Source organism: Ceratotherium simum, chromosome 1 (genome assembly GCF_057802395.1).
Source record: "Ceratotherium simum simum isolate JZ-2026a chromosome 1, ASM5780239v1, whole genome shotgun sequence".
Classification (NCBI taxonomy): Eukaryota; Metazoa; Chordata; class Mammalia; order Perissodactyla; family Rhinocerotidae; genus Ceratotherium; species Ceratotherium simum.
Genome location: NC_141900.1, coordinates 96,459,262 through 96,485,618, shown reverse-complemented (window position 1 = coordinate 96,485,618; position 26,357 = coordinate 96,459,262). Strand labels below are relative to the sequence as shown.

At 38.0% G+C, this 26,357-nt stretch overlaps 1 protein-coding gene across 1 annotated transcript; it reads right to left on the bottom strand.

The window, feature by feature from the left end:
- Nucleotides 1-2,499: 2,499 nt before the first annotated feature.
- Nucleotides 2,500-25,426, bottom strand: LOC101392691 (serine protease 58-like). The gene is made up of 5 exons (XM_014787686.2): nucleotides 25,369-25,426; nucleotides 6,020-6,161; nucleotides 3,992-4,239; nucleotides 3,046-3,182; nucleotides 2,500-2,649 (listed from the first exon to the last, which is right to left on the bottom strand). Exons 1-5 carry the CDS (start codon nucleotides 25,403-25,405, stop codon nucleotides 2,500-2,502), a joined length of 714 nt encoding a protein of 237 aa, XP_014643172.2. The 5' UTR covers nucleotides 25,406-25,426.
- Nucleotides 25,427-26,357: the final 931 nt, after the last annotated feature.

Below are 26,357 nucleotides of genomic sequence, written 5' to 3'. Positions count from 1 at the left end.
CCCTCTTCCCCTTGATGGTCACTCAAGAAGCCCAAACCAAGACTTGAAACTGTGTCTTTTTACACAAGTTTTAAAGTAGTGTGGCCATTTGGCATGGATAGGCTCAGCTTATGGACATGAGAACTATTCATGCTTAGAGCTTCAACTCAGTCTCCAACCAACCTGGAGAGCCCATAGAAGGTGACAACAGAATTATCTAGGAGGCAGGCAACGCCTTTGGAAAGAAAGATGCAGTTGAGAAGATCTGAGGAGATGCAGAAGGTTTGCATCCAATAAAAATGACTCCACAGATGTTCCATGAAAATTAATAAGAATGAGCATATAAAGCACCTAGGACACATTAGTCTAGATTGATGGCAGAGATAGAAGGGATTTTGGAAACTGTATCATTTGAGATGTTTTTAATTGTAGCAACAGAAAGCCCAACTCAAATTGTCTTATACATTGAACGGAATCTAGTAGATGATAACTAAAAATATCCAGAGAGAAGAACTAAATTCTGGCACAGTTTTATCAGAACTTCAGCTACATTTCTGGGCATTTCTCTTGTTTTGACCTCTTCTGTGGATGTGCTTCATCCTTAGTCAGCTTCCCTGATGGCTGCAAAATGGCAGCAGCAATTCTGACATCTCAGTCACATGCCACATTGCCCAGAGCACTGTCTCAACATAGCTCATTACAGCATTATCTCAATATTGAATATAAATACAGGAATTGATGTTTAATAAGCCAAATTGGTGATATATCCACTCCTGAACCAAACACAGGGATTTCACTGGTAAACTTAGGTAAAGCAGGCCACACCCACAGAATATGATTGTGACATAATAGAGGAGGGGTGGAGTGGATACTGGAAAGGTAATCACAGTGTCTACTCCCAAGATCACCAGGTCTAACTCTTTTGTTTTACAGATAAAACAAACCTATAAAACATAGTTCAATGATTTTCCAAATTTACAAATTTTTCAATTCTAGGCTAAGAATTGAATGAGTTTACTGAATATCAATCCCCTAGATATTTCCAAAGACGGAGGTGGACCGGGAAAAAAAAGGTGTGGTGTCAGAAGTGTGTAAATAGTAGGCAAGTATGTGGTAATAAACATAGTGAGATTAGAATAGTTTATCCAGGGAACCAAAAGAAATGAAGACCCATAATCAGATTACTGAATGAACTCTCCAGGAAACTGGAGTGGGTGTGACATAAACAAACAAATAAAAACAGAATAAATTAGGAGTAAATAGAAGCCAAATATGTAACATATGTACATGAGTGTAGAAGGGATCTCTGAAGTAATCTATAAATAAAGTTATGGGCTGAAGAAAGGTAATCCCTCTCCTCCTGAGCTGAAAGTCAGACATGATTGAACCAGAAGGGTGAAGACAAGATAGGAATCCGAGTGCAGAGAAGAACCATCTACCTGACCAAACAGGGCAAGCCTTCCTGTTCCCATTATTGTTGTGTTCTCCATTTACTACATTGAAATCTGTTGGCTTGTACCAAGGATCCATTTCAATGCAATAGACTTAAGTTAAAGAGAAGGGAATGGAACATTAGCCCCAACCCATGTAAAGAGAAAAAGGTACCAGAAAGGGAATGCAGCAGTGATTGGTGAGCATGTCAAGAGAGGGAAGTGGATGTAATGGTGAGAGAAGACAGAGCACAGGCTACCTGAAGTTCTTGGTAGACCAAGCTAAAATGGGAGATAGGAAAGAAAAGGCTTTGGAACCAATCATCTACAGGATTGGAGTTTAGGAGAAATTGACAGGACAATTATTTATACTGTGATTTTAAGCAAATGAAAAAACAGCAAACTGGAAAAAATGTATTGGAAAAAATCCATCCTACCATTTATGAAATTCTTGATATTTGTAATATGCGTTACAGCCATAGTTCAAAATACAGAAATACTTACTTCAAAAATTACACTGACCTTTGGGTGGCCTCAGCAAACCTAAGCAAAACTTGAATTCTATAGATCATTTAAGTAGCTAATGCAAACCTTAACTGCAACCATCCATAGACACACACACACACACACACACACTCTTAGGAGACACCTGGTCATTAGAAGAATTGCTAAATCATTTAACCAAATTTTAGCAAATTATTGCCCAGCTATATGGTTTACATCTTGTCCAAATAGACTCCTAGTAGCTATTACCCCACATTCTCACTTGTGTTTTGTGTTCTTAGGATAAAGCAGACAATATTTTAACAGAAGTATCTGAGTTGGTAGAATCCAAAAAGCTTCTGGGTGAACTCCACTTCTTAAGACCAGCATTCATGTTTTCAACGTTATAAACACTTATTAATGAGTTGGGAATAAGCAAATAAGCAGTTAAAGAAACCAGAGTCATGCCAGCACTCAGCAGTCATCAATGATGTCTTTTAAAACTCTAGTCAAGCCTATATTCCAGGAAAGACTGGGACTGACAGACATAATGCAGTTGCTATAGATCAGCTGCAAGTTAAGGGTGTCAATGGAGCTCTATATCAGCTTATTTTGTAGAAATAATGTTCCTGATCCATGGAGTGTAGCTGTGGAGGTCAGTGATGACAATAGCATATCCTGTCAGAATACATCCAGTTGCCCAAGACATAATTCCTTGTAATTCACTGCCACATATAGCTGGTGCAGCTGTGACCACCTGTCAGACAGAGTAGAAGAGATCAGAACTTCCCTCCCCCCTGAAAATTCCTTAAACTCCAAACAAAAATGAAAGCCACTATATTTGCCATGCGAAGGGGCCCAGGATATAAGAAAATAGCATAAAAGCTTCTTTCCACTGCACTAACTACTTCTACCTTCCAGTCTTCCCTAAACAGAAATTTCAAAGCAGTAGCTGGAAGATAGCTTTACACTCCCCCAAAATCTATTTCTCATCTCTAACACAGGACAGAGGAGAGAGAGTCATCATTCTTCAGTCCTTTACTCTCTGAGCTCTTAGCCTGATTGCAAAATCCAGGAAGAGAGGTAGCAGACTCAAAGACAAAGAGAAAGAGCAAAGATTGTGCTTACAGGCAAATGAGATGAGAAAAGTTACCTGGCATTGCTCTTTTCTTCCTACTATGTCTCCCAAACAGAACATGTCTTCAAGAATTTTTTCACCCAGCAATATTTTGCAGTTTAAAACAGGATTCACTTGAGTCTTAATGCTGTGCAGGTCACTGGGTGGATTTCCTAAGCACAAGATATAAAACAGACTTCCATTCCTATTTGCATTTTCACAAGGCATCCTGCCTCCTCCTCCTCCTTCAGAGCTGCTTCTCAGTTAGAATGGACTGTATCATGGATTAAACATATCCTCCTGCTCAGTCAATCATCTTTGACAGATCATCAGCATCAAGAGGGGGTTGGTGAGAAGACACTCCACATATCAAACAAGATCTGAATCCAAGCTCTGCCATCACCAAGTTTGTGATTTTAGACAATTAGCTAATCTCCCTGAGTCTTGGTTTCCTCATTTATAAGATATCAGTCCTAAGAAAACTTATCTACACGATGTATTATTACAATTGTATAATACATATAGGATGCTTAGTGCATGGTACTTAATTAATGCTCAATAAATGGTAGCTATTATCATTGTCATTGTAATTCATAACAATATTGCTCCTGTTAGGTAAAGGGAAAATATGGTTTTCACCAATTTGCAAATTAAGATTCAAAGAAGTTAAAGAATTTACCCATAACCCTATAATGAATGGCAGAACCAATACCTAAACATAGATCTTTGATCCTAGCCACCTACAGTGTATACCAATGTGACACATACATGTAACACCTTGATTTAGGATTTGATTCCCAAAGCCCAAAAGGAGACTTCTGCTCTAGAGAGCCAATATTGTTGCTCCATTTTTAGCTTCACACATGTGCTTAGAAATCTGGCACTAGGTCTATAAGTTCCAATTCCTTCCCCTAATTCTTCAGAGATCCTGGAGATATGAACATATCCAAGATGTTCACTCTTCTTTTTGACAGTCACTCACCGATAAATTCATTCTGTAACCAAGTGTGAATCAAGCAATCTTTAATTTCATTCTTCTTGAGAGTAGGCAACTGAAAAACCTGGTTGGAGAAGAAGGTGAGAGACACAGACAACTTTATCAGCATTAGGTCATTTTTAGGAGAAGTAACAGTGAAGTTTGGGTGAATGATGATCTTCTCATAAGGTAGAATCTCCCCAGGAAAGCCTTGAAAATTTCGGGAACCATCATGCAAGATGATGTGGAGATCACTGGAAAATGAAGGAGTCAAAAAATATTGATACTATCACACATCACGAGGCTAATCACATACACATACACACACACATACACACAATTTCCTTCTATAGTAATCCATTTAACCTTCTCTCATCTCTGTCCATTTGATCTTTGATGCATAGCTGCCACATGTGGTTATGTAGGTTGTGCACTATACAATTAAATGGGTTGCCATTCACACAGACTATAATGTGAATGGTGCCTCAAGGAGTTACACATGCAATGGCTTGGACTCTACTCTTAGCATAATTCCAGAGAGAAGCTCCTACTCGAGACCTAGAAACAGTTGAAAGAAGCATACAAATGGATAGTCAAGGTTTCTATGAAGTTGTAGGTTCTGTTAGGGAGGCTCCTTTGGGAGTTGGAGGGAACAGGAAATGTGAGACTGTACAAAGGAAATGAATAACAGCTTAGAGAGTTGAAATATTTTAAGCAAGGGAGGATCATCTGAATATACAATGCTCTACTCATCTCTATCAAAACGTGCTGGATTAACAGGGTTTTATGGTGGTCCTTTGGGAGAACAATAGTCAAAAATCCTGGATGTTCCACTGAGATGCAGTTGAGACCTACTCACTAACATGGCTCAAGACCCTAAATTCAGAACAGGGCACTCCCCTGAGGACCCTGAGTCTCCCACTCAGGGGTCTCTCCAACCACAAGAGTGAGATAAGTACCACAGTGGTACTGAGCACCAATTTTTTTGTTGAGATCCCAAATGCTAAGTTTATTTTGTCTCCTAACAACAGTACCATTTGTTTCTCAGTATGTCCTTGTTATTTTGTTGGGACACTTTGTTTATAAGATGAAGTCTAAAGGGATAGGACAGGAATAGGCCTACTAAGACCATCCTTCAGCCAACCCCAAGGACTGGCAAGTTTAGAAGATCTCATCATAGCAAGCATCCTTTAGACAAGCTTTGCTTTGGGTCACTTTTACAAGACATTATACACTATAAGAACTTTCCTTACTCTTGTTTTTGAGTTCCTAAGAACTTCTGTAGTTAGTTTCATCTGCTTGGAGCAAAGGATTTTGCTGAGCCCCCAGTTGGGGATGACTGGTCTTTGGCCAAGTTGTTTTTACTGATTGTTGCAGTTCTCATTTCATCTCAGTCTGTTTGGTCCTCTATACCAAACACATGCTGCTTCACATTTAAATTCACATTTCTCTCTAATTGGCATAATTCCCCAAGGACGATATGAAATTGCAGTGGCCACTTTGAGGAACTTTTGACAAGAGCAAGACTGTTCATTTGAGAGAGATATTAGAACAAAAAGGGAAGAAACCCTTGTGATAAGATTCTCTCTCTCGTCTGCATAAATGAAAGATCACTTAATGACCCCCTCCTCCATTTCCACACCTTAGGAGTTAATAAGCACTGGTGTTTTAATTATACAACTTGATGGAACTGTTAGGCACAACTTATTGTTTAAATCAGCGGTAGTAACTCTCTTGTGTGTCTGTGTTTGTAAAATTGGCTTTTTCTGTTTCTAAGATCACTCTCCTTTCTTGTAAAGGGAAGTCATTTATGCTTACAGTGTTCTTAACTATCTAAAACTGGTCTCCTCTTGTATGTTCTTTTTATTTCCTTTGTTTCTCTTTTTTCCTTCTCTTAAGAAACTTTGTAGTTTAATTTACCATAAAATATGTTTATAAGTAAATACAAAAGTTTATTCATATTAAAGAGAGTTCATGATAAATAGATGACTCCTTGGAGCCTTGGAACAGAGCGGATTGATCCCCATCACTTATGGTAAGAAGCAGTGTGCTGCCGTCAACACCCACTGAGGGGCAATCAGAGTCCCCACACAGGACTGGTAACTGGAATGCAGGTATAATAAGTAGAGAAGATGATTTACCCCTTCCGTGTCTTCACTAACAAATGAAACACCACCTGAAACACAAAGAGAGGAGAATTAAGGGATATAATCCAGCTGATTAAAGGAAATTCAAAGATTATATATATTTCAGGATGCCAGTGCCAGATAATATTAATATTCACCACTTACTAATCACTCTAGCCGACTCTATGGTACTAGAGTTCCATCCTATACAAACTGTACTAAGTACTTCATGTACTTTTTAATTTCTTTAAATTTTCACAGAAGAAACTTTGGAGTGGGTAAATTTTATATTATTTTACAGATTAAAAACTTAACATTAGGGGAGTAACATCAGCATCTTGGTGGAGTGAGCACTTCCCTTAGACTCTCCTCCCTAAGATAAAACTAAAAGGACACTTTTTACACAACACAAAAGATGTCTGAGAGACCCATGAAGCCATACGTCTGAAGGTGGAGGTGCTGGACCCACAGGAAGAAGTGGAAAGAGGTAACGGGACCTCCTCTCCCTCCCTGACAGCAACCCAGGGCACAGGACAACAGGCATGTGGCTCTGAGAAAAGATGGGGGAGGGGCGGCCCTCCTCAGGAAGGCATTCACTCTCCAAGTTCTCTCATAGCCACTGGGAAAGCCCCACACAGAGGCGGCTTAGGTATTGTGGGAGTGTCTTCATCAAGCCAGCACCCCAGAAGAGCAGATAGCGAGGGCAGAGTGAGAATGCACCCGGGATCATGCATGTGAAAGAGAGTACCCCTTACCCTGCCCAGTGCTCCAGCTCAGCCGGTTAGCCAGAGCGCCCATGCATATGTTAGAAAAGCAGCAGCTACAGATGCCAGGGATTGAGGCAGGCTCAGAATACACAGTTCCTCACCACCCCTCAGTGGCAGCAGGTGGAATCTGTGACCAAATACTATCACTATGTGAAGGCACAAATCCATGCCATAAAATACTATGAAGAAATATATTAATAATCCAGACCAGAAGGAAAATGAAAAGCACCCAGAAATCAATCCTGAAGGCACAGAAATTTACAATCTAAATGACAGAGAATTCAAAATAGCTATCATAAAAAAATTCAATGAGTTACAAGAAAATATAGATAGAGAGTTCAATGAAATCAGGAATAAAATTAATGAACAGAGGGGATTCCTCACAAAAGAGATTGAAACTATAAAGAAAAACACATCAGAAATGTTGGAGATGAAAAACACAATGGATGAGATAAAGAAAAATCTGGAATCCCTGAATAACAGAGCTGATATTATGGAGGACAGAATTAGCAGCTTGGAGGACAAAAATATAGAAATGCTTCAGATGGAGGAGGAGAGAGAACTAAGACTAACAAGAAATGAAGAAATTCTCTGAGAAATATCCAACTCAATTAAGAAGTGCAACATAAGGATTATAGGTATTCCAGAGGGAGAAGAGAAAGAGAATGAAGCAGAAAGCTTTTCAAAGAAATAATAGCTAAGAACTTCCCAAACCTGGGGAAGAAGCTAGAAATACAAGTAGAAGAAGCTCATAGAACTCCTAAATATATCAATGTAAAAATACCTTCTCCAAGGCATATAGTAGTAAAACTGGCAAAAGTCAATGACAAAGAAAAAATACTAAGGGGAACAGGGCAGAAGAAAATAACTTACAAAGGAACCCCTAACAGGCTTTCAGCAGATTTCTCAGCAGAAACCTTACAGGCCAGGAGAGAGTAGAATGATATATTCAAAATTCTGAAAGACAAGAACTTTCAGCCAAGACTCTCTAACCAGTGAAAATATCCTTCATATATGATGGAGAAATAAAAATTTTCCCAGACAAACAAACGTAAGGGAGTTTATCACCACAAGACCCCCTCCCTACAAGAAATGATCAAGAAGGCCCTCAAACCTGAAAAAAAAGAAAGAGTTTACAAAGCCTTGGGCAAAGAGATAAATAGGCAGACAAAATCAGAAATTGCAGCTCTCTATCAGAAGAGGTTAGCAAACATTTACTTACAACCTTAAAGATAAAGGGAGGGAAAACATCAAAAATAATTATAATCTTGTCGTTTTAACCACAAACTCACAACACAAGATGGAATAAGTTGTGACAACAATAACTTAGAAGGGGAAGAGAAAAGGGATGGAATCACCTTAGACTAAAGAAATAAGAGGCTATCAGAAAATGGACTATCTCATCTACAAGATTTTTTATACAAACCTCATGGTAACCACTAAACAAATAATCAGAACCGAGATACAAATGATAAATGAGGAGAAAATTGAGAAAACCATCATAGAGAACTACCAAGCTGAATAGGTAGTCCTAAATACACAACACAAGAAACAAGGGAAATACAGAACTGGAAAATGAATGATAAAATGGCAGCATTAAGCCTTCATATATCAACAATCACTCTAAATGTAAATGAATTGACCTCTCAAATCAAACAACACAGAGTGGCTGGACAGATTAAGAAACAAGAGCCAACAATATGCTGCCTCCAGGAAACACATCTGAGCTCTAAAGACAAACACAGGCTCCAGAGTGAAGGGATGGAAGACAATACTCTGAGCTAATGGCAAAAAAAGAAAGCAATGTTTCCATACTCATATCAGACAAAGTAGACTTCAAGATAAAACACACAATGAGAGACAAGGAGGGACAGTTTATTATATAATGATAAAAGGGACACTCCACCAAGAGTGTATATATTTATAACACTTATAAATACATATGCACCTGACACAGGAGCACCAAAATACATAAAGCAACTATTAACAAACCTCAAAGGAGATATTAACAATAATACAATAATAGTAGGGGACCTTAACACCCCACTTACATCAATGGATAGATCATCCAGACAGAAAGTCAACAAGGAAACAGTGGAATTAAACAAAAAACTAGACCAGATGGACTTAATAGATATATATAGAACACCCCATCCAAAAACAGCAGAATACACATTCTTCTCAAGTGCACATGGAACGTTCTCAAGGATAGACCATATGTTGGGAAACAAGGTAAGCTTCAATAAACTTAAGAAGATTGAAATCATATCAAACACCTTTTATGACCATAATGCTATGAAACTAGAAATCAACTATAAGAAAAAAGCTAGGAAAGTGACAAATATGTGGAGACTAAAGAACATGCTACTGAACAACCAATAGATCAATGAAGAAACTAAAGGAGAAACCAAAAAATATCTGGAGACAAATGAAAATTAAAACACACCACACCAACTCATATGGGATACAGCAAAAGCATTCATAAGAGGGAAATTCCTAGCAATACAGGCCCACCTTAACAAACAAGTAAAATCTCAAATAAGCAATTTTAAACTACTCCTAACAGAATTAGAAAAAGAAGAACAAACAAAGCCCAAAGTCAGCAGAAGGAGGGAAATAATAAAAATTAGAGCAGAAATAAATGAAATTTAAACAACAACAACAAAAAAAACAGTAGAAAGGATCAATGAAACAAAGAGCTGGTTCTTTGAGAAGATAAACAAATTGACAAACCCTTAGCCAGATTCACTAAGAAAAAAAGAGAGAAGGATCAAATAAATAAAATTAGAAGTGAAAGAGGAGAAATTACAACAGATACCACAGAAATATAAAGGATTATAAGAGAATACTATGAAAAACTATATGCCAATAATTTGGACAATCTAGAAGAAATGGATAAATTCTTAGACTCATACAACCTCCCAAATTGAATCAAGAAGAAATACAGAATCTGAATAGACCAATCACAAGTAAAGAGATTGAAACAGTAATCAAAAACCTCCCAAAAAATAAAGATCCCGGACCAGATGGCTTCTCTGGAGAATTCTGCCAAACACTCAAAGAAGATTTATTACCTACCCTTCTCAAACTATTCCACAAAGTTGAAGAAGATGGAACAATTCCTAACACATTTTACGAGGCCAACATCACCCTGACCCCAAGCCAGACAAGGACAACACAAAGAAGGAAAACTACAGGCCAATATCGCTGATGAATATAGATGCAAAAATCCTCAACAAAAGATTGGCAAACCAAATACAGCAATACATTAAAAGGATCATACACCGTGATCAACTAGGATTTATACCAGGGACGCAGGGATGGTTCAACATCCGCAAATCAATCAATGTGATACACCACGTTGACAAAATGAGGAATAAAAACCACATGACCATCTCAATAGATGCAGAGAAAGCATTTCACAAGATCCAACATCCATTTATGATAAAAACTCTCAATAAAATGGGTACAGAAGGAAAGTACCTCAACATAACAAAGGCCATATATGACAAACCCACAGCCAACATCATGCTCAACGGGGGAAAACTGAAAGCCATCCCTCTGAGAACAGGAACAAGACAAGGGTGCCCACTCGCACCACCCTATTCAACATAGTACTGGAGGTTTTGGCCAGAGCAATTAGGCAATAAGAAGAAATAAAAGAAATCCAAATAGGCAAGGAAGAAGTGAAACTCTCTCTGTTTGCAGATGACATGATTTTATATATAGAAAACCCTAAAGAATCCATCAGAACACTATTAGGAATAATCAACAACTACAGCAAAGTTGCAGGGTACAAAACCAACTTACAAAAATCAATTGTAGGGCCGGCCCTGTGGCTTGGTGGTTAAGTGCGCACGCTGCGATGCTGGTGGCCCGGGTTCGGATCCCGGGTGCACATCGAGGCACCACTTCTCCGTTCATCCTGAGGCCGAGTCCCACATACAGCAACTAGAAGGATGTGCAGCTACGACATACAACTACCCACTGGGGCTTTGGGGGGAAAAAATAAAATAAATAAAATCTTTAAAAAAAAAAAAAATCAATTGTATTTCTATACTCTAACAATGAACTAACAGAAAGAGAACTTGAAAAGATAATCTCATTTGCAATCACAACAAAAAGAATAAAATATCTAGGAATAAATTTAACCAAGAAGGTGAAAGACCTATACAATGAAAACTATAAGACAGTATTGAAAGAAATCGATGATGACATATAGAAATGGAAAGATATTCCATGCATGTGGATTGGGAGAATAAACATAGTTATAATGTCTGTACTACCTAAAGCAATCTACAGATTAAATGCAATCCCAATCAGAACACCAATGACATTCTTCACAGAAATAGAACAAAGAATCCTAAAATTCATAAAGGGCAACAAAAAACCCCAAATAGCTAAAGCAATCCTGAGAAAAAAGAACAAAGCTAGACGCATCACAATCCCTGACTTAAAAATATACTACAGGGCCGGCCCTGTGGCTTAGCGGTTAAGTGCGCACACTCCACTGCAGGCGGCCCAGGTTCGGATCCCGGGCGCACACCGACGCACCACTTCTCTGGCCATGTTGAGGCTGCATCCCACATACAGCAACTAGAAGGATGTGCAACTATGACATACAACTATCTACTGGGGCTTTGGGGGAAAAATAAATAAATAAAATTATTAACAAAAATATACTACAAAGCTACAGTAATCAAAACAGCATGGTACTGGCACAAAAACAGACACACAGATCAATGGAACAGAATTGAAAGCCCAGAAATAAAACCACACATCTACAGACAGCTAATTTTCAACAAAGGAGGCAAGAACATACAATGGAGAAAGGAAAGTCTCTTTAATGAATGGTGTTGGGAAAACAGAACAGCCACCTGCAAAAGAATGAAAGTAATCCATTATCTTTCACCATACACAAAAATTAACTCAAAATGGATCAAAGACTTGAAGGTAAGACCTGAAACCATAAAACTCTTAGAAGAAAATATAGGCAGTACACTCTTTGACATCAGCCTTAGTAGGATCTTTTTGAATACCATGTCTACCTGGGCAAGGGAAACAAAAGAAAAAATTTAAAAATGGGACTTCATCAGACTAAAGAGCTTCTGCAAGGCAAAGGAAACCAGGAACAAAACGAAAAGACAACCCACCAACTGAGAGAAAATATTTCCAAAGCATATATCCAACAAAGGGTTACTCTCTAAAATATATAAGGAACTCATACAACTCAACAACAAAAATACAAACAACTTGATCAAAAAATGGGCAGAGGATATGAACAGACACTTTTCAAAAGAAGGTATACAGATGGCCAACAGGCACATGAAACAATATTCAACATCACTAATCATTAGGGAAATGCAAACCAAAACTACAATGAGATATCACCTTACACCTGTCAGAATGGCTATAATCACCAAGACAAAAAATAACAAATGTTGGAGAGGATGTGGAGACAAGGGAACCCTCATATACTGCTAGTGGGAATTCAAACTGGTGCAGCCACTATGGAAAACAGTATGGAGATTTCCCAAAAAATTAAAAATAGAAATACCATATGACCCAGCTATCCCACTACTGGATATTTATCCAAAGAACTTGAAATCAATAATTCAAAGAGACTTATGCACCCTTGTGTTCACTGCAGCATTATTCACAACAGCCAAGATGTGGAAGCAACCCAAGTGCCCACTGACTGATGATTGGATAAAGATGTGGTATATATATACAATAGAATACTACTCAGCCATAAAAAAAGACAAAATTGTCCCATTTGCAAGAACATGGATGGACCTTGACAGTATTATATTAAGCAAAATAAGCCAGACAGAGAAAGACAAGCACTATATGCTTTCACTCATATGTGGAAGATAAACTAACAGATGGACAAAGAGAACAGGTTAATGGTTACCAGAGGGGAAGGGAGTTGGGGGATGGGCATAAGGGGTAAAGGGGCACATTTACAGGGTGACTGACAAATGATAACGGACAACTGAAATTTCACAATGTTATAAACTATTATGACCTCAATAAACAAAAGGCAAACCGAGGCACATTAACAAAAAAAAAAACAAAGGTGAAAAAAATTTACATATAAACAGAAGCTGAGTTTACTACCTAGAGACCTATACAAAAGAAACTTCTAAAGAATGTAATTAAAGAAGAAAGAGGGCCGCCCCGTGGCTTGGCGGTTGAGTGCACGTGCTCCGCTGCTGGCGGCCCGGGGTTCGGTTCCCGGGCGTGCACCGACGCACCACTTCCCTGGCCATGCTGAGGCCGCGTCCCACATACAGCAGCTAGAAGGATGTGCAGCTATGACATACAACTATCTACTGGGGCTTTGGGGGGAAAAAATAAAATAATAAAAAAAAAAAGAAGAAAGAAAATGATCTAGCAGATGGTCTGAGAAAAAGGATTAAAATACTATTCAGTGGAAGCATGTATGTAAATCCAAATAAACAGTATTTGTGTATAATAATAATATCTAGTTTATGGTATTAATAAAAGAAATAGTACTAAAAAATAAAGTAATAATAATAATAAAAAATAAAAACTTAACATTAGGAAACTTACTTAAGATCGTACAACTAGTGAATGATGGTTGGTTCAAGGATTTAGACTTCAGTCTATGTGATTCCAAATCCCACGTGTGCACTTCTCCTCTACATGAGCTCCCAGCTTCTCCTCACCCTGTCTGCTGCTCTAGCTTAGCTCATTTTCAGTCTCGCAAAGGCTTAAGGTTTCTTGGCTTGATCCACAGTTACAGTAATGAAGCCCTTCCTACAGCTACAGCTCCCTGACTTTTCCTACTAGTCAATTGCAGGGATGCTCTGAGACCAGTCATCACAACTCCAACAGAAATAAATTAATTAAATAAAATTAAAATTAAAATTTTAATTCTGGTATGAGAATATAGGGAGAGATACTTTGTACAGATGGGCACTTAAATATATTACAGTACTTATTCTCTGAAAACAGGTGCCTGGATTCAAATTCTGGCTCTATCCCTACTAGTAGTATGAACTTGAACAAATTATGTAAATCTTTATATCTTGATTGCTTTATTTGTACACTGAGATCATAACTGAACTTCTCTCCTAGGGTTGTTGTAAGGATTAAATGTGTTAATAAATGTAAATTGCTTGGAAGAATGTTTGGCATATAATGAGTGTTCAGTAAATGTTATTTCTTACTAATCCAGTTTCAAGAACATTTTTATGTTGAGAAAGTGCAAAACAATGCTCAGAAAAAGACATAGACAAAGCCCCTCCATGAATCCCCAAATGACTAAACATTAGCTATTCACTGATATCTCCTTTTTTTGCATTATTGCTGTTTTTTACCAGTGACAGTTCTAGCCCTAATTTAATCCTTCTACCTCCTAAATAAAACTTTTGAGGTACCCAATTAACAAATTGCTTCTTCTTCTCGACTGCATCTAATTCTGAACTCCATCTTCAGAATTATCCAGCACAAACTCAAACCCTGTAAGATGCCCCTCCCAACTCCCTTTACTGGGGCACTTCTGAGGTTCTCTGGAGTGTGTCCTCCCTGCTGCATAAAGCAAAATAAACTTCACTATTTTTTTAATTATTGGTGTGTTCTTGGTGGCATTTGGTTGGTGGGTTCAATAATTGAGATCAAATCCTGCTTTCTCCAGTTTAGGAAAGGAGGCAAGAAAATATAAAAATATTAATTAAAAAAATGTATGTTCCAATTTGGGCTTCACTTGCTATGTCAATTTATGTTTCTGGGTCTATGGGTTTTTCATTTGTAGACAATAAGTAGTGAAGGAACAATGACTTATACAATATCCCCAGCAACTAGCACAATGTCTGGCACATAGTAGGAACTCTACATGTATGTATTACACAAATGAATTAATGAGAGATTGGAGTAGAACTCACTTTGTGTGCAGTGGTCCCCTGGGAGGCTCTGAAATCAATACAATAGTTTTATGAATCCATATGTGAAGCAAGCATCATCAGAAGACTAAAAGTTAGTGTTATATACACATATATGTGTGTACTTTTTTCCAAATCATATATGCATTGAAAAAAATATTTACTGAATACTTATACATACCAGGCAATGTATTGGATGCTAAGTATAAAGGCAGAAGTAGACTCTGCCTTCATGAAATAAGGGAGGTAGACAATAAGCAAATAAACAAGCATATAAATGAATAGTTACAAATTGTGATGAGAAAGTAACAGTGTTCTATGAGAAAGAATACTAAGAGGGGGTAAATGAAGGATCTAATTTAGTTTGGGTGGGTAAAGAAGTACTCGCTGAGAAAGTAACAATTAATTCTGAGACATCAACGATGAGACAAACTAGCCATGGGAAGAGTAAGAGAAAAAAGTAAGAGAAAGAGCTTTCCAGGAGAGGAGCTGCATGTGCAAAGGCTCAAAGATGGAGAAGAACCAGGAGTTCTCAGGAATCTGAAAGGAGCTAGTGAGATTGAAGCATAGAGAGCGAGGAAAAGATGAGCCTACAGAGAAGGCAGAGACCTCACCAAGCAGGGCTTGAAAGCCATAGTCAGGTGTTTGAATTTTATTCTAAGTGTAAAAGAAATCTGTTGAAGAATTTGATGGATAGGAGTGGTATGATCCAATCATATTTTTTAAACATCACTGGCTTCTGATTAGAAATGGACTGGAACAGGGCCAAATTGGAAACAGGTTTATTGAAGTAGATCTGGCAAAAAAGTGATGTTGCTTACATTAATGTGGCAGCAATGGAGATGGAGCACAGTAGATAAACAGATGGATATGAGCTCTATTTCAAATGTAGAGTTGACAGAAAATCCAGTTAAACATTAGTTTGATAAAGTAAAAATTGCTTTAACAAGGATAATTAATTCATCATTTGTTATTACATAATTTTCAATCAATGATTATCATTAAAAGATTCAAAACATTTTGAGACTAAAATGTGTCCTCATGCTTAAAAAGGTTGAGAACCACTGGGATAGATAATCTTCACATTCCTTCTTACTCTAAGGTGTTCCAGTACATAAATCTAAGTCTTACTTAATTCCCACAATCTATCCCTGACTCCAGACCACTTCCAGCTAGCCTCTAAGAAGTCTGCACTATTGCTACCTTCATCTTACCTCTAGCAACAAGATAGGCAGAGTTTCTTCAAGCCACTGGGATTTCCAAGGAAAGCTGAGGAACAAGTCTTCTAATTAATATAAATACCTAGCTGAGCCCCCCAAAAAAATATTGGCCATTTATTCTAAATGTGCTCAGGTTTCTTTCCACCAAAGCCCTGATGCCCTATGACCCAAGGCTGTGACCCTCTTGATAGAGCTTTACAAAGTCACTGATTCTAAGAACTCATTAGAAACTTACATATTGACTCTTCTTTTCCCTTCCATCTCCAAGCAGTCCCTGCCTGTTTTTACTTCGCTCTCTACCTGAGTGAGATTCCTTTATTAATCATTTCAACTACACTCTAATTACTCTTCAGAGCTCTCTTGTCCTAACATCCTTGAGTCATACTTCAACTCAGCAAATCTTAACTCCATATTAACGCAACTATCTGCCTTCACTGTGTCTACAGCTTTAACTTTCCTAATTCTTTACAGGCACAGAACGCATTAACTACTCCCTCATCCTAGAAATAGACTCCCCTGATTGTGTAAAATCACATTTTTATTTCCTCCTGCCTCTTAAGGTACTTTACTGGTCTGTCATCTTCTACTAGCCCCTAAAACATTAGAGCTCAATTTCCAGTTGGTCCGAGATGGAGCAGCCCCATTCTTCCCAGTTATTCCCTTTTACAACTAAAAAATCCCTGCACAATAAACACAACAAACAAACATAGACAGACTCTGAAAGGTGAAAAGAAGAAAGTGGACTGCCTAGGAACCCGAGGACTTAAGGAACATGGCAGTAACTTTCCCGGGTTTTCTTTTTACATCCTATAGATTCAGGAAGGGGCACTGGAGAAGTCTGCAACCCAGAACCACCAACAGGCTAAGACAGAAAAAAAAGCTCCAAGGAAAACCTGCTTCACCTAGCCAAACGAAAGGGAAAGAGTGGTCTAACAGAAAGGAAATCTTTTGATAATAACCATCCTACTCTAATCAAACAACAATGGAAAAATGCCCACCTCCCACGGTTTCAGCAGGGCTGAGCAGGAAGCCAATCTTCTTCCCCCACTTCCACAGGAAGCAGTCAATACTCCAATTCCCCAACCAGAGTAGTTTGAGTGGCATCCAGGGGAAAGCTGAGCCTCTGCACAGCAGCAAGGAGGCTAAAGGAAGCAGTGGAAGGCAGGGCTAACAGGACTCTGCTTCCCTCCTTCCACTACACCTTGCCCTGTGTCCCCAGGGCCTAGCAGCTTACTGAGCCTTTACCACAATTTGACAACAATGAGACTGAACAGGGCTATGTAAGGCAGAGCTAGTCAGCACACTGCTACCCATCTTGGTAAAGCAAAGCCCAGCGTGGAGCTGAGTTTCAATCCCCACGCCGACCTTCACCCAGATCTGTGCACTACACCTAAATGGAGGTAATTGCCTGTTAAAACAAAGAAGATTAAATAGGACCCAATAGGATTAAAGCATAATACCCAAAACGTTGAGGATGTAATGGAAAAATCACTCATCAGACCAAGAACCAAGAAAATCACTACTAAAATGAGAAAAGATGCCAAAACAAATACGACTAAAATGACAGAATTGTTGACAATGATTTTAAAGCAGCAATCATAAAAATACTTCAACAACTATTACATACACTCTTGAAACAATTTTTTAAATAGAAAATCTCAGCACAGAAATAGAAGATGTAAAAAAGAAAAGGGAGACTTCCAGTTTCCAGTTCCACATGAAAGAGACTTGGAAGTCACCAATCTATCTTAGCAACAAGTAAAAAGCTGAACAGACTGAAAAACCAACAACTCTCCTAGGATCCATAAGAGAGTTGAGGACATAGGGCAAAGCACTGCCCTCAACATTAGAGAGCCAGACATGTGAATACCAGGAGTCGTGGCTTACCAAAGCAGAGACTCACAAGTGAAAACCACAGCGGAAACCTGTGCCAGGATAGGAAAACCTGAACTATTACAGATGACTTGCTGGAGGCTCCGTGCAGACAATTCTGAGAGTTAAACTCTCCAAGGGAACCCAGTTATAGGGAGGCCCCCACAATTTTGTGAATCTTACCTCCAGGAGCTCAACCAGGTTCTCACAGTAAATACTGGAAAAAAAAATCCCCTCATGCTTCTGGCAAGGGGAAAGGAAAAGAAAACATTTTTAAATACGCCAGAGCATTCTGTTCTTCTTAACAAGACCTGTCCTCAGGAGAAACTACTTAGACAGAGCCTAACCTGCTGGGGTATTATCAGAGACTAGCCGACCTTGGGGAAGGGAAACACCTAACTCCAGCCCACTCTAGGCATTCTCTCCCACCTAAGGGGAAAGGAAAAAACCGAGACATGTTTATGAAGTTCACAGTCCAGAGGCATAGGCTCACTAAAAGACTGATATCTAATCCTAGGACTATAGATCCCCCCACATCTCACCTACCACATTGCTAAAGGCCTGTTTATAACAGTTTCTTTGACCCAGTACACTATGTCTAGCTATCAAAAAAAATTACAAGGGATGGGGCCGGCCCAGTGGCATAGCGGTTAAGTTCGCATGCTCCATTTTTGCGGCCCAGGGTTCACCAGTTGGAATCCCAGTAGTGGACCTACGCACCACTTATCAAAGCTATGCTGCGGCAGCATCCCATATAAAGTAGAGGAAAACAGGCACAGATGTTGGTCCAGGGCCAATCTTCCTCAGCAAAAAAGGGGAGCATTGGCAACAGATGTTAGCTCAGGGCTAATCTTCCTTACCAAAAAAAAAAAAAAAATACATTTTGTAAGGATTCACCATTCCAGATGCCATTAAGAACATTCACGATTCATGGGAAGAGGTCAAAATATCAACAAACAGGAGTTTGGAAGAAGTTAATTCCAGCTGTCATGGATGACTTGGAGGGATTCAAGACTTCAGTGGAGGAGCTGTAACTGCAGATGTGGTGGAAATAGCAAGAGAACTAGAATTAGAAATGGAGCCTGAAGAAGTGATTGAATTGCAGCAATCTCATGATAAAACTTTAACGGATGAGGAGTTGCTTCTTATGGATGAGCAAAGAAAGCAGTTTCTTGAGATGAAAGCTATTCCTGGTAAAGATGCTGTGAAGATTTGAAATGACAACAAAGGAATTAGAATATTACATAAACATAGTTGATAAAGCCGTGGCAGGGTTTGAGAGGATTGACTCCAATTTTGAAAGAAGTCCTACTGTGGGTAAAATGCTGTCAACGGTGTTGCATGCTACAGAGAAATTGTTCATGAAAGGAGGAGTCAATCGATGAAGCAGATTTCACTGTTGTCTTATTTTGAAAAATTGCCACAGCCACCCTGATCAGTCAGTAGCCATCAACATCAAGGCAGACCCTCCACCAGGGAAAAGATTATACTTGCTGAAGGCTCAGATGATGGTTACCATTTTTTGGCAATAAAGTAATTTTAACTAAGGTATGTACCCTCTTCTTTTATACATAATGCTATTGCACACTTAACAGATTACAGTATAGCGTAAACACAACTTTTACATGCACTAGGAAACTGAAAAATTTGTGTGACTTCCTTTATTGAGATATTCACTTTATTGCAGTGGTCTGGAAAAAAACCCACAATATCTCCAAAGTATGCCTGTTCCTTTTACATTAGCACCCCCAAAAATGAAATACTTAGGTATAAACACAACAAAATATATACAAGATCTATATGAGGAAAACTACAAAAGTCTGATGAGTAAAATCAAAGAACTAAATAAATAAAGCGATATCCCATGTTCCTGGATAGGAAGACTCAATATTGCCAAGATATCAGTTCTTCCCAACTTGGTCTATTGATTCAATTCAATTCCAATCAAAATCCCAGCAAGTTATTTTGTGGATATAGATAAACTGATTCTAAAGTTTATATGGAGAGGCAAAAGACTCAGAATAGCCAACACAATATTGAAGGAGAAGAACAAAGTTGGAGGCCTGACACTACCTGACTTCAAGACATACTATAAAGCTCAGTAATCAAGATGGCGTGGTATTGGTGAAAGAACAGACAAACAGATCAATAGAACAGAACGCAGAGCCCAGAAATAGACCTACATAAATATAGTCAACTGATCTTTGACAAAGGAGCAAAGGGAATACAATGGAGCAAAGATCTTCTTTTCAACAAATGCTTTTGGAACAATTGGACATCAACATGCAAAAAAAAATGAATCTAAACATAGATCTTACACCTTTCATAAAAGTTAACTCAAAACAGATCATGGATTTGAATGTTAAACACAATACAATAAAACTCCTATAAGATAACATAGAAGAAAATGTGGATGCCCTTAGATATCGTGATGACTTTTTAGATACAACACCAAAGGCATGATCCATGAAAGAAATAATGAATAAGATGGACTTCACTAAAATTAAAAAGTTCTGCTCTGCAAAAGACAGTGTCAAGTGAGTGAGAAGACAAGCCACAGCTGGGAGAAAATATTTGCAAAAACACATTGGATAAAGGACTGTTATCCAAAATATACAAAGAATTCTTAAAATTCAAAAATTAGAAATCAAACAACCTGATTAAAAAATGAGCCAAAGACCTTAACAGACACTAACCAAAAAAGATATACAAATAAGATGGCAAATAAGCATAAGAAAAGATGTTCCACATCATAACAAGATACTGCTACACACCTATTAGAATGGCCAAAATCCGGAACACTGACAACACCAAGTGCTGGTGATGATGTGGAGGAACAGGAACTCTCATTCATTGCCAATGAGAATGCAAAATGGTATAGCCATTTGGAAGACAGTTTGGTCTAAAAGTACAAAACTAAACATACCCTTACCATATAATCCAGTAATAATCTTACTTGGTATTTACTCAAAGGAACTGAAAACTTATGTCCACACAAAAACTTGCAAATGGATGTTTATAGCAGCTTTATTCATAACTGCCAAAACTTGAAAGCAACCAAGATGTCCTTCAATAGGTGAATGGATAAACTGTGGTACATTCAGATGATGGAATATTATTCAGCACTACAAAAAAAAAAAAAAAGAGCTACCAAGCCATGAAAAGATATGGAGGAAGCTTAAATGCATATTACTAGGTAAAAAAAGCAATCTGAAAAATCTACATACTGTATGATTCCAACTATATGACATTCTGGAAAAGGCAAAACTATGGAGACAGCAAAAAGATCAATGTTGCCAGGGGTTGGGGGAAGGGGCAGAAGTGTGGGAAGGTGGATGAATAAGTGGAGCACAGAGGATTTTTAGGAAAAATTACTCTGTATGATATTATAATGATGGATATATGTCATTATACATTGGTCCAAACCCACAGAATGTACAAAACCAATAGTGAACCCTAAGGTAAACTATGGACTTTGGGTGATTCTGATGTGTCAATGTAGAGTCATCAGTTGTAACAAATGTACCATTCTAGTGAGTGATGTTGATAACGGGGGAAGCAATGCATGTGTGTAGAGGGGGATATGGGCAATCTGTACCTTCCCCTCAATTTTTCTGTGAACCTAAAACGTCTCTAAGAAATAAAATCTTTTATTTTTAAAAATTGACATCAATTTTATACAACATCTTCCAAAAAATAGGACAGGATATTTCACAACTCCTTTTATCATGTTAGTATTATCCTGATAACAAAACCATACAAAGAAAGTATAGAAAAGAAAACAACAGACCAATATCTTTCATCAACTTAAGCACAAAAATTCTCAACAAATATTAGAAAATCAAATCCAGTAATGTATAAAAAGAATTATACACCACTACTAAGTGGGGCTTATTCCAGGTATGCAAGCCTGGTTCAATATTTGAAAATCCATCAGTGATCTATCATACCAACAGGCTAAAGAGGAAAGTTTATTATGTCAATTAGTGCAGAGGAGTGGGAAGCAGTTGGCAAATCCAATATCCACTTCTAATAATTATTCTCCTAGAAAGGAGAATAATTATCTCAATTTTATAAAAAGCATCTACAAAAACCTACAGCTAATATCATACTCAATGGTGAAAAACTGAATGCTTTCCCCCTAAGATCTGAAATAAGAGAACGTTGTTCACTTTCATCACTCTTACTCAAAATAGTATTATACATTCTAGCCACCACAATGAGGCAAGGAAAAGAAATAAAAGACAAACCCATTGGAAAGGAAGAAATATAACTGCCCCTATTTGTAGGTGACACGATTGTCTACATAGAAAATCCCAAGGAATCTACAAAAAAATCCTAGAATACTTGAGTTCAGCAACGTCAAAATCAACACAAAATCAACACAGAAAATTCAATCACATTTCTATATACTAACAATGAACATACGGAACCCCAAATTAAAAATTCAATACCATATACAATCACCCCAAAGAAAATTAAATAATTAAGCATATAGTTAACAAAATATGTACAGGATCTTTATGCTGAAAGTTACAAAATGCTGATGAAAGAAATCAAAGAACTAAATAAAAGGAATGACATGCTGTGTTCACAGACTGGGAAACAACATAGTAAAGATGCCAGTTCTCCCCAGACTGTTCTATAGGTTTAATGAAATTCCTATCGAAATTCCAGCAAGGTTTATTATATACAGAGAGAAGCTTATTGAAAAATTTGCAGGAAAAGTCACAGGTCCTAGAATAGCTAACACAATCTTAAAAAAGAATAATAAAGTGGAAGAGATCACTCTACTCAATATTAAGATTTACTTACATAGTTACAGTAATCAAGACAGTGTGGTATTGGCAGAGGAACTAATACACAAATTGATGGAACATAATAGAAAGTCCAGAAATAGACACATACAAGTATGCCCAACAGATTTTTGACAAAGGTGCAACAGCAATTCAATGAAGGAAGTACAGCCTTTTAAACAAATGGTACTAGAGCAATTGGACATCCATAGACCAAAAACAAAAAAGGACCTCCAGGAAAACCTCACGCCTTATGCAAAATTTAACTTAAAATGGATTATAGCCTTGAATATAAAATATAAAACTTAGCGAGGAAAAAAAAAAAGAGAACATTTTCAGTATCTGGGGCTACACAAAGAGTTCCTAGACATAACACCAAAACCAAAATCCATAAAACAAAAAAATGATAAATTGGACCTCACCAAAATTAAAAGCTTCTGCTCTATAAAAGGCCCGCTGGAGAAGGTTTAAAGACAAGTTAGATATTGGGAAAAATATGTGCAAACCTCATATCTTACAAAGGACTTGTATCTAGACTAATTACTCTCAAAACTCAACAGTCAAAAAAGCAAACAATCTAATTAGAAAATGGGCAAAAGACAACAACAGACACTTCACTGAAGAGAATACACACATGGTAAATAGGCAAATGAAAAGATATTCAACATCAGTAGTCATTGGGGAAATGAACATTAAAGCTACAATGAGATATTACTATATATCTAACAGAAGGGCTAAAATGAAAAATGTGACAACACCAAATGCTGGCAAGGATGTGAAGAAAACAGCTCACTCACACATTGCTGGTGGGAATGTAAAATGGTACAGTCAATCTGGAAAATAATTTGGCAGACTTGTATGAAACTAAACATACAATTACCATATGGTCAGAAACTGCTTTCTTGGGGATGTATCCCAGAGAAATAAAAATTTATTATCACACAATAATGTAGCAGCTTTATTTGTAAAAGACAAAAACTGGAAAAAACCTAGATGTCCTTCAATGGGTGAATGGTTAAACAAAACTGCGGTACATCCATACCATGGGACTTCTCTGTACATTTTTTACAACTTCCTGTAAATGTACAATTATTTCAAAATAAGTATTTAAAATCAAGAAAGGCAGTTAGAACTCTTCATACTTACATCTTTTACACATTTCTTTTCCATAAGCTCTTCTCAAGTAACCTTTTCCACTCATTCCTATGAATTCAAATTCTGCCAATATTCCCAAAATTCCAAAATCTGTATCCCAACTCAGAATCCCATGTTGAGTTCCAGACCCTTATATTCAAGTGGACATCTCCATTTGATGTCTCAAAGGCACCTCAAACTCAGTAAGTCAAAAATGTAACTTGTCTTCTTTCCCAAATACCTCTTTCTTTCCCAGTGTTCCCTATTTCAGTAAATTGTACTGCCATTCACCCAACCAGAAATCTGGATGACATCCTTTACTTTTCCCTACCCTTCATTCCTCACATTCAATTGATCATCGCTTTTGTTTCATTGTTATCTCTAGAATCCCTTTACTTTATTTCATACTCACTGCCACCACCCTAGTCTATTCTGTTGTCTGGAGAGCTGCAACAGTCTCCTAAATTTCTCTTTCAGATCTTTCCCACACACATCCCATATCTCTACCCAAATCCATTCTCCATACTGAAGTCACATGAATATTTTTAAATCATAAATGTCGTTAAGTAATTCCCATATTTAAAACTCTTTAAAGGCCTTTTATTACACCCAGGATCATTTCTAAAATCAAGGCTAGAAGACCCTCTACCACATGACTCTTAATCAATTTCCTTCCTCTGCACTCCAGCCACACAGGTGGGCTTTTAGTTAAACATCTCACACCTCACGACCTTCACACTTGCTGGTTCCTCTGTCTGAAACAACCTAACCACCTCCTACCTCCTTTAACTTGGTTAACTCCACTCCATCTAATATAGCTTTATAAAGCATTGCTTATCCTTAAAAGATAGATATTATTTTTCTCATGTTGCACATAAGAAAAGTGAGGTTCAGAGAGGTTAGGGTATTTGTCCCAGGCCACATAACTATTAAGTAGGAGAGCATAATTGCCTAATTACAGAGCTATGCTAATTTCGTTATGGGCAAGTTACTTACTTACTCTGTGCCTCAGTTTCTTCATCAATAAAATGAGAACAATAATAATATTTAGCTCACAAAGTCATTATAAGAATTAAATGAGACAATATGTAGAAAACAAAGCAGTATCCATTATATAAGTAGTATATAAGTATATTTTTTATGGTGGCGGTGGTGATGGTGATTATTATTATTATTATTACTACACATTATGTTTTAAAGCCCCAAGAGCAAAATCTACCTTTTCCTTTTGAACCTTATAGCAGAACACCTGCTGTTTTTGTTTTTTGTCTTTTATAAATTCCTATGCCCCCTTCCAGGCTCCTATCTCCATCCTCCCTTCTGGCATACTTCCATGTTTCAGCCTAAGAACTCTATTCACAGGAAGTTTTAAGCCCATAATAAAAAGTTTTACTTAGGTCCTACAAATGACTGAGCCTGTATGGAAAATGATTAGCATATCACCTATTTTCCAAACTTTCATGTTCCTGATCCACCAGCTCTCCTCTCTAACACAGCTTCACAGCCTCACCCCCAATACAGTCCTAATCTACTTGACAAAGAGATACCTTCAGTCACTCACCAGTCACCATCAGCAAGGTTAACAGGATGCACTTCATGTTGATGCCTGAATCCTGTCCCGAGGATAAGGATGTAGTGGAAACTAACAGGCACAAAGCAGGAATAGAACTTATATCCTGCCTGAGGATTCTGAACAGCAGGAGAAAGTGCAGGTGGGAGAACTGAGGATGAGGATTCTACAAAAGTCTGTCATCTAGAGGTCTCTCCTTCCAGTCTTGATCCTTAGTGTAAAAAAGAATTCATCAGTCACACCTGCCCACTCTCTCTTGTCAGTAGGCATGGAAATCTTCTCAGTCTAACTGAAATCTGCACTGTGGGAAGATGAGCTCCAGGGATCTGAGCTTTATCTACCTCATCTAGGGAACAGAATTCCAAAGTAGGAGTCAAATGAACCTTCCGTGGAGTTAAAATTCATCTCAAGTTCCTTCCTTAGCCTCTCAGTTCTTTTCACTAGTTCCTTCCCCACAATGTGCAACTAGCACCCCTCCCTCTACCTGTCCCATTGACCACTCTCCTTTCTGGACTACTCTGATGAAGCAGAGCTCTGTCTCCACCCCTCTGTGTGACACTGACTCCCCTCCCCTTTATGCGTGTCATACTCAGCCCACCCCTCCTCAGAACTGCTTCACTTGAACAGGTCATATCTCACAACCACAGACACCACTTGAATAAAAGTTCCCAACCAATACCAATACCAGTGGCTCTTGTCAGAGCTCTAAATCTGTGCTTACTATACTGCCCTCTTGGACATGGCTTGCTCTCTCTCTCTTTTCTTCTCTGTAGCTGCCTTTTGCAAATTGATTTTTGGTGGCAAAGCATAACAACAATATTACCTAAACAGAAAATCAGTTAGATGGCAGAATGAAACAATAATAGATTTAGAGTCCCTATAAACCTCAGATATTCTGTGGAATGAGGCTGGGGACAGATATGTCTCCATATGTACACGGAATCTATAATAACACTAATAGATAAAGAACTTAATAAAAA

Bases quoted from the DNA above. Each gene is read 5' to 3' on its own strand.
- LOC101392691 (XM_014787686.2), bottom strand. From the start codon at position 25,405: ATGAAGTGCATCCTGTTAACCTTGCTGATGGTGACTG. The intron at 6,162-25,368 runs GTGAGTGACTGA...TTTGTGTTTCAG, and splicing joins AACCTTGCTGATGGTGACTG to GTGGTGTTTCATTTGTTAGT. The intron at 4,240-6,019 runs ATAAGTGATGGG...TTCATTTTCCAG, and splicing joins GCAGCACACTGCTTCTTACC to TGATCTCCACATCATCTTGC.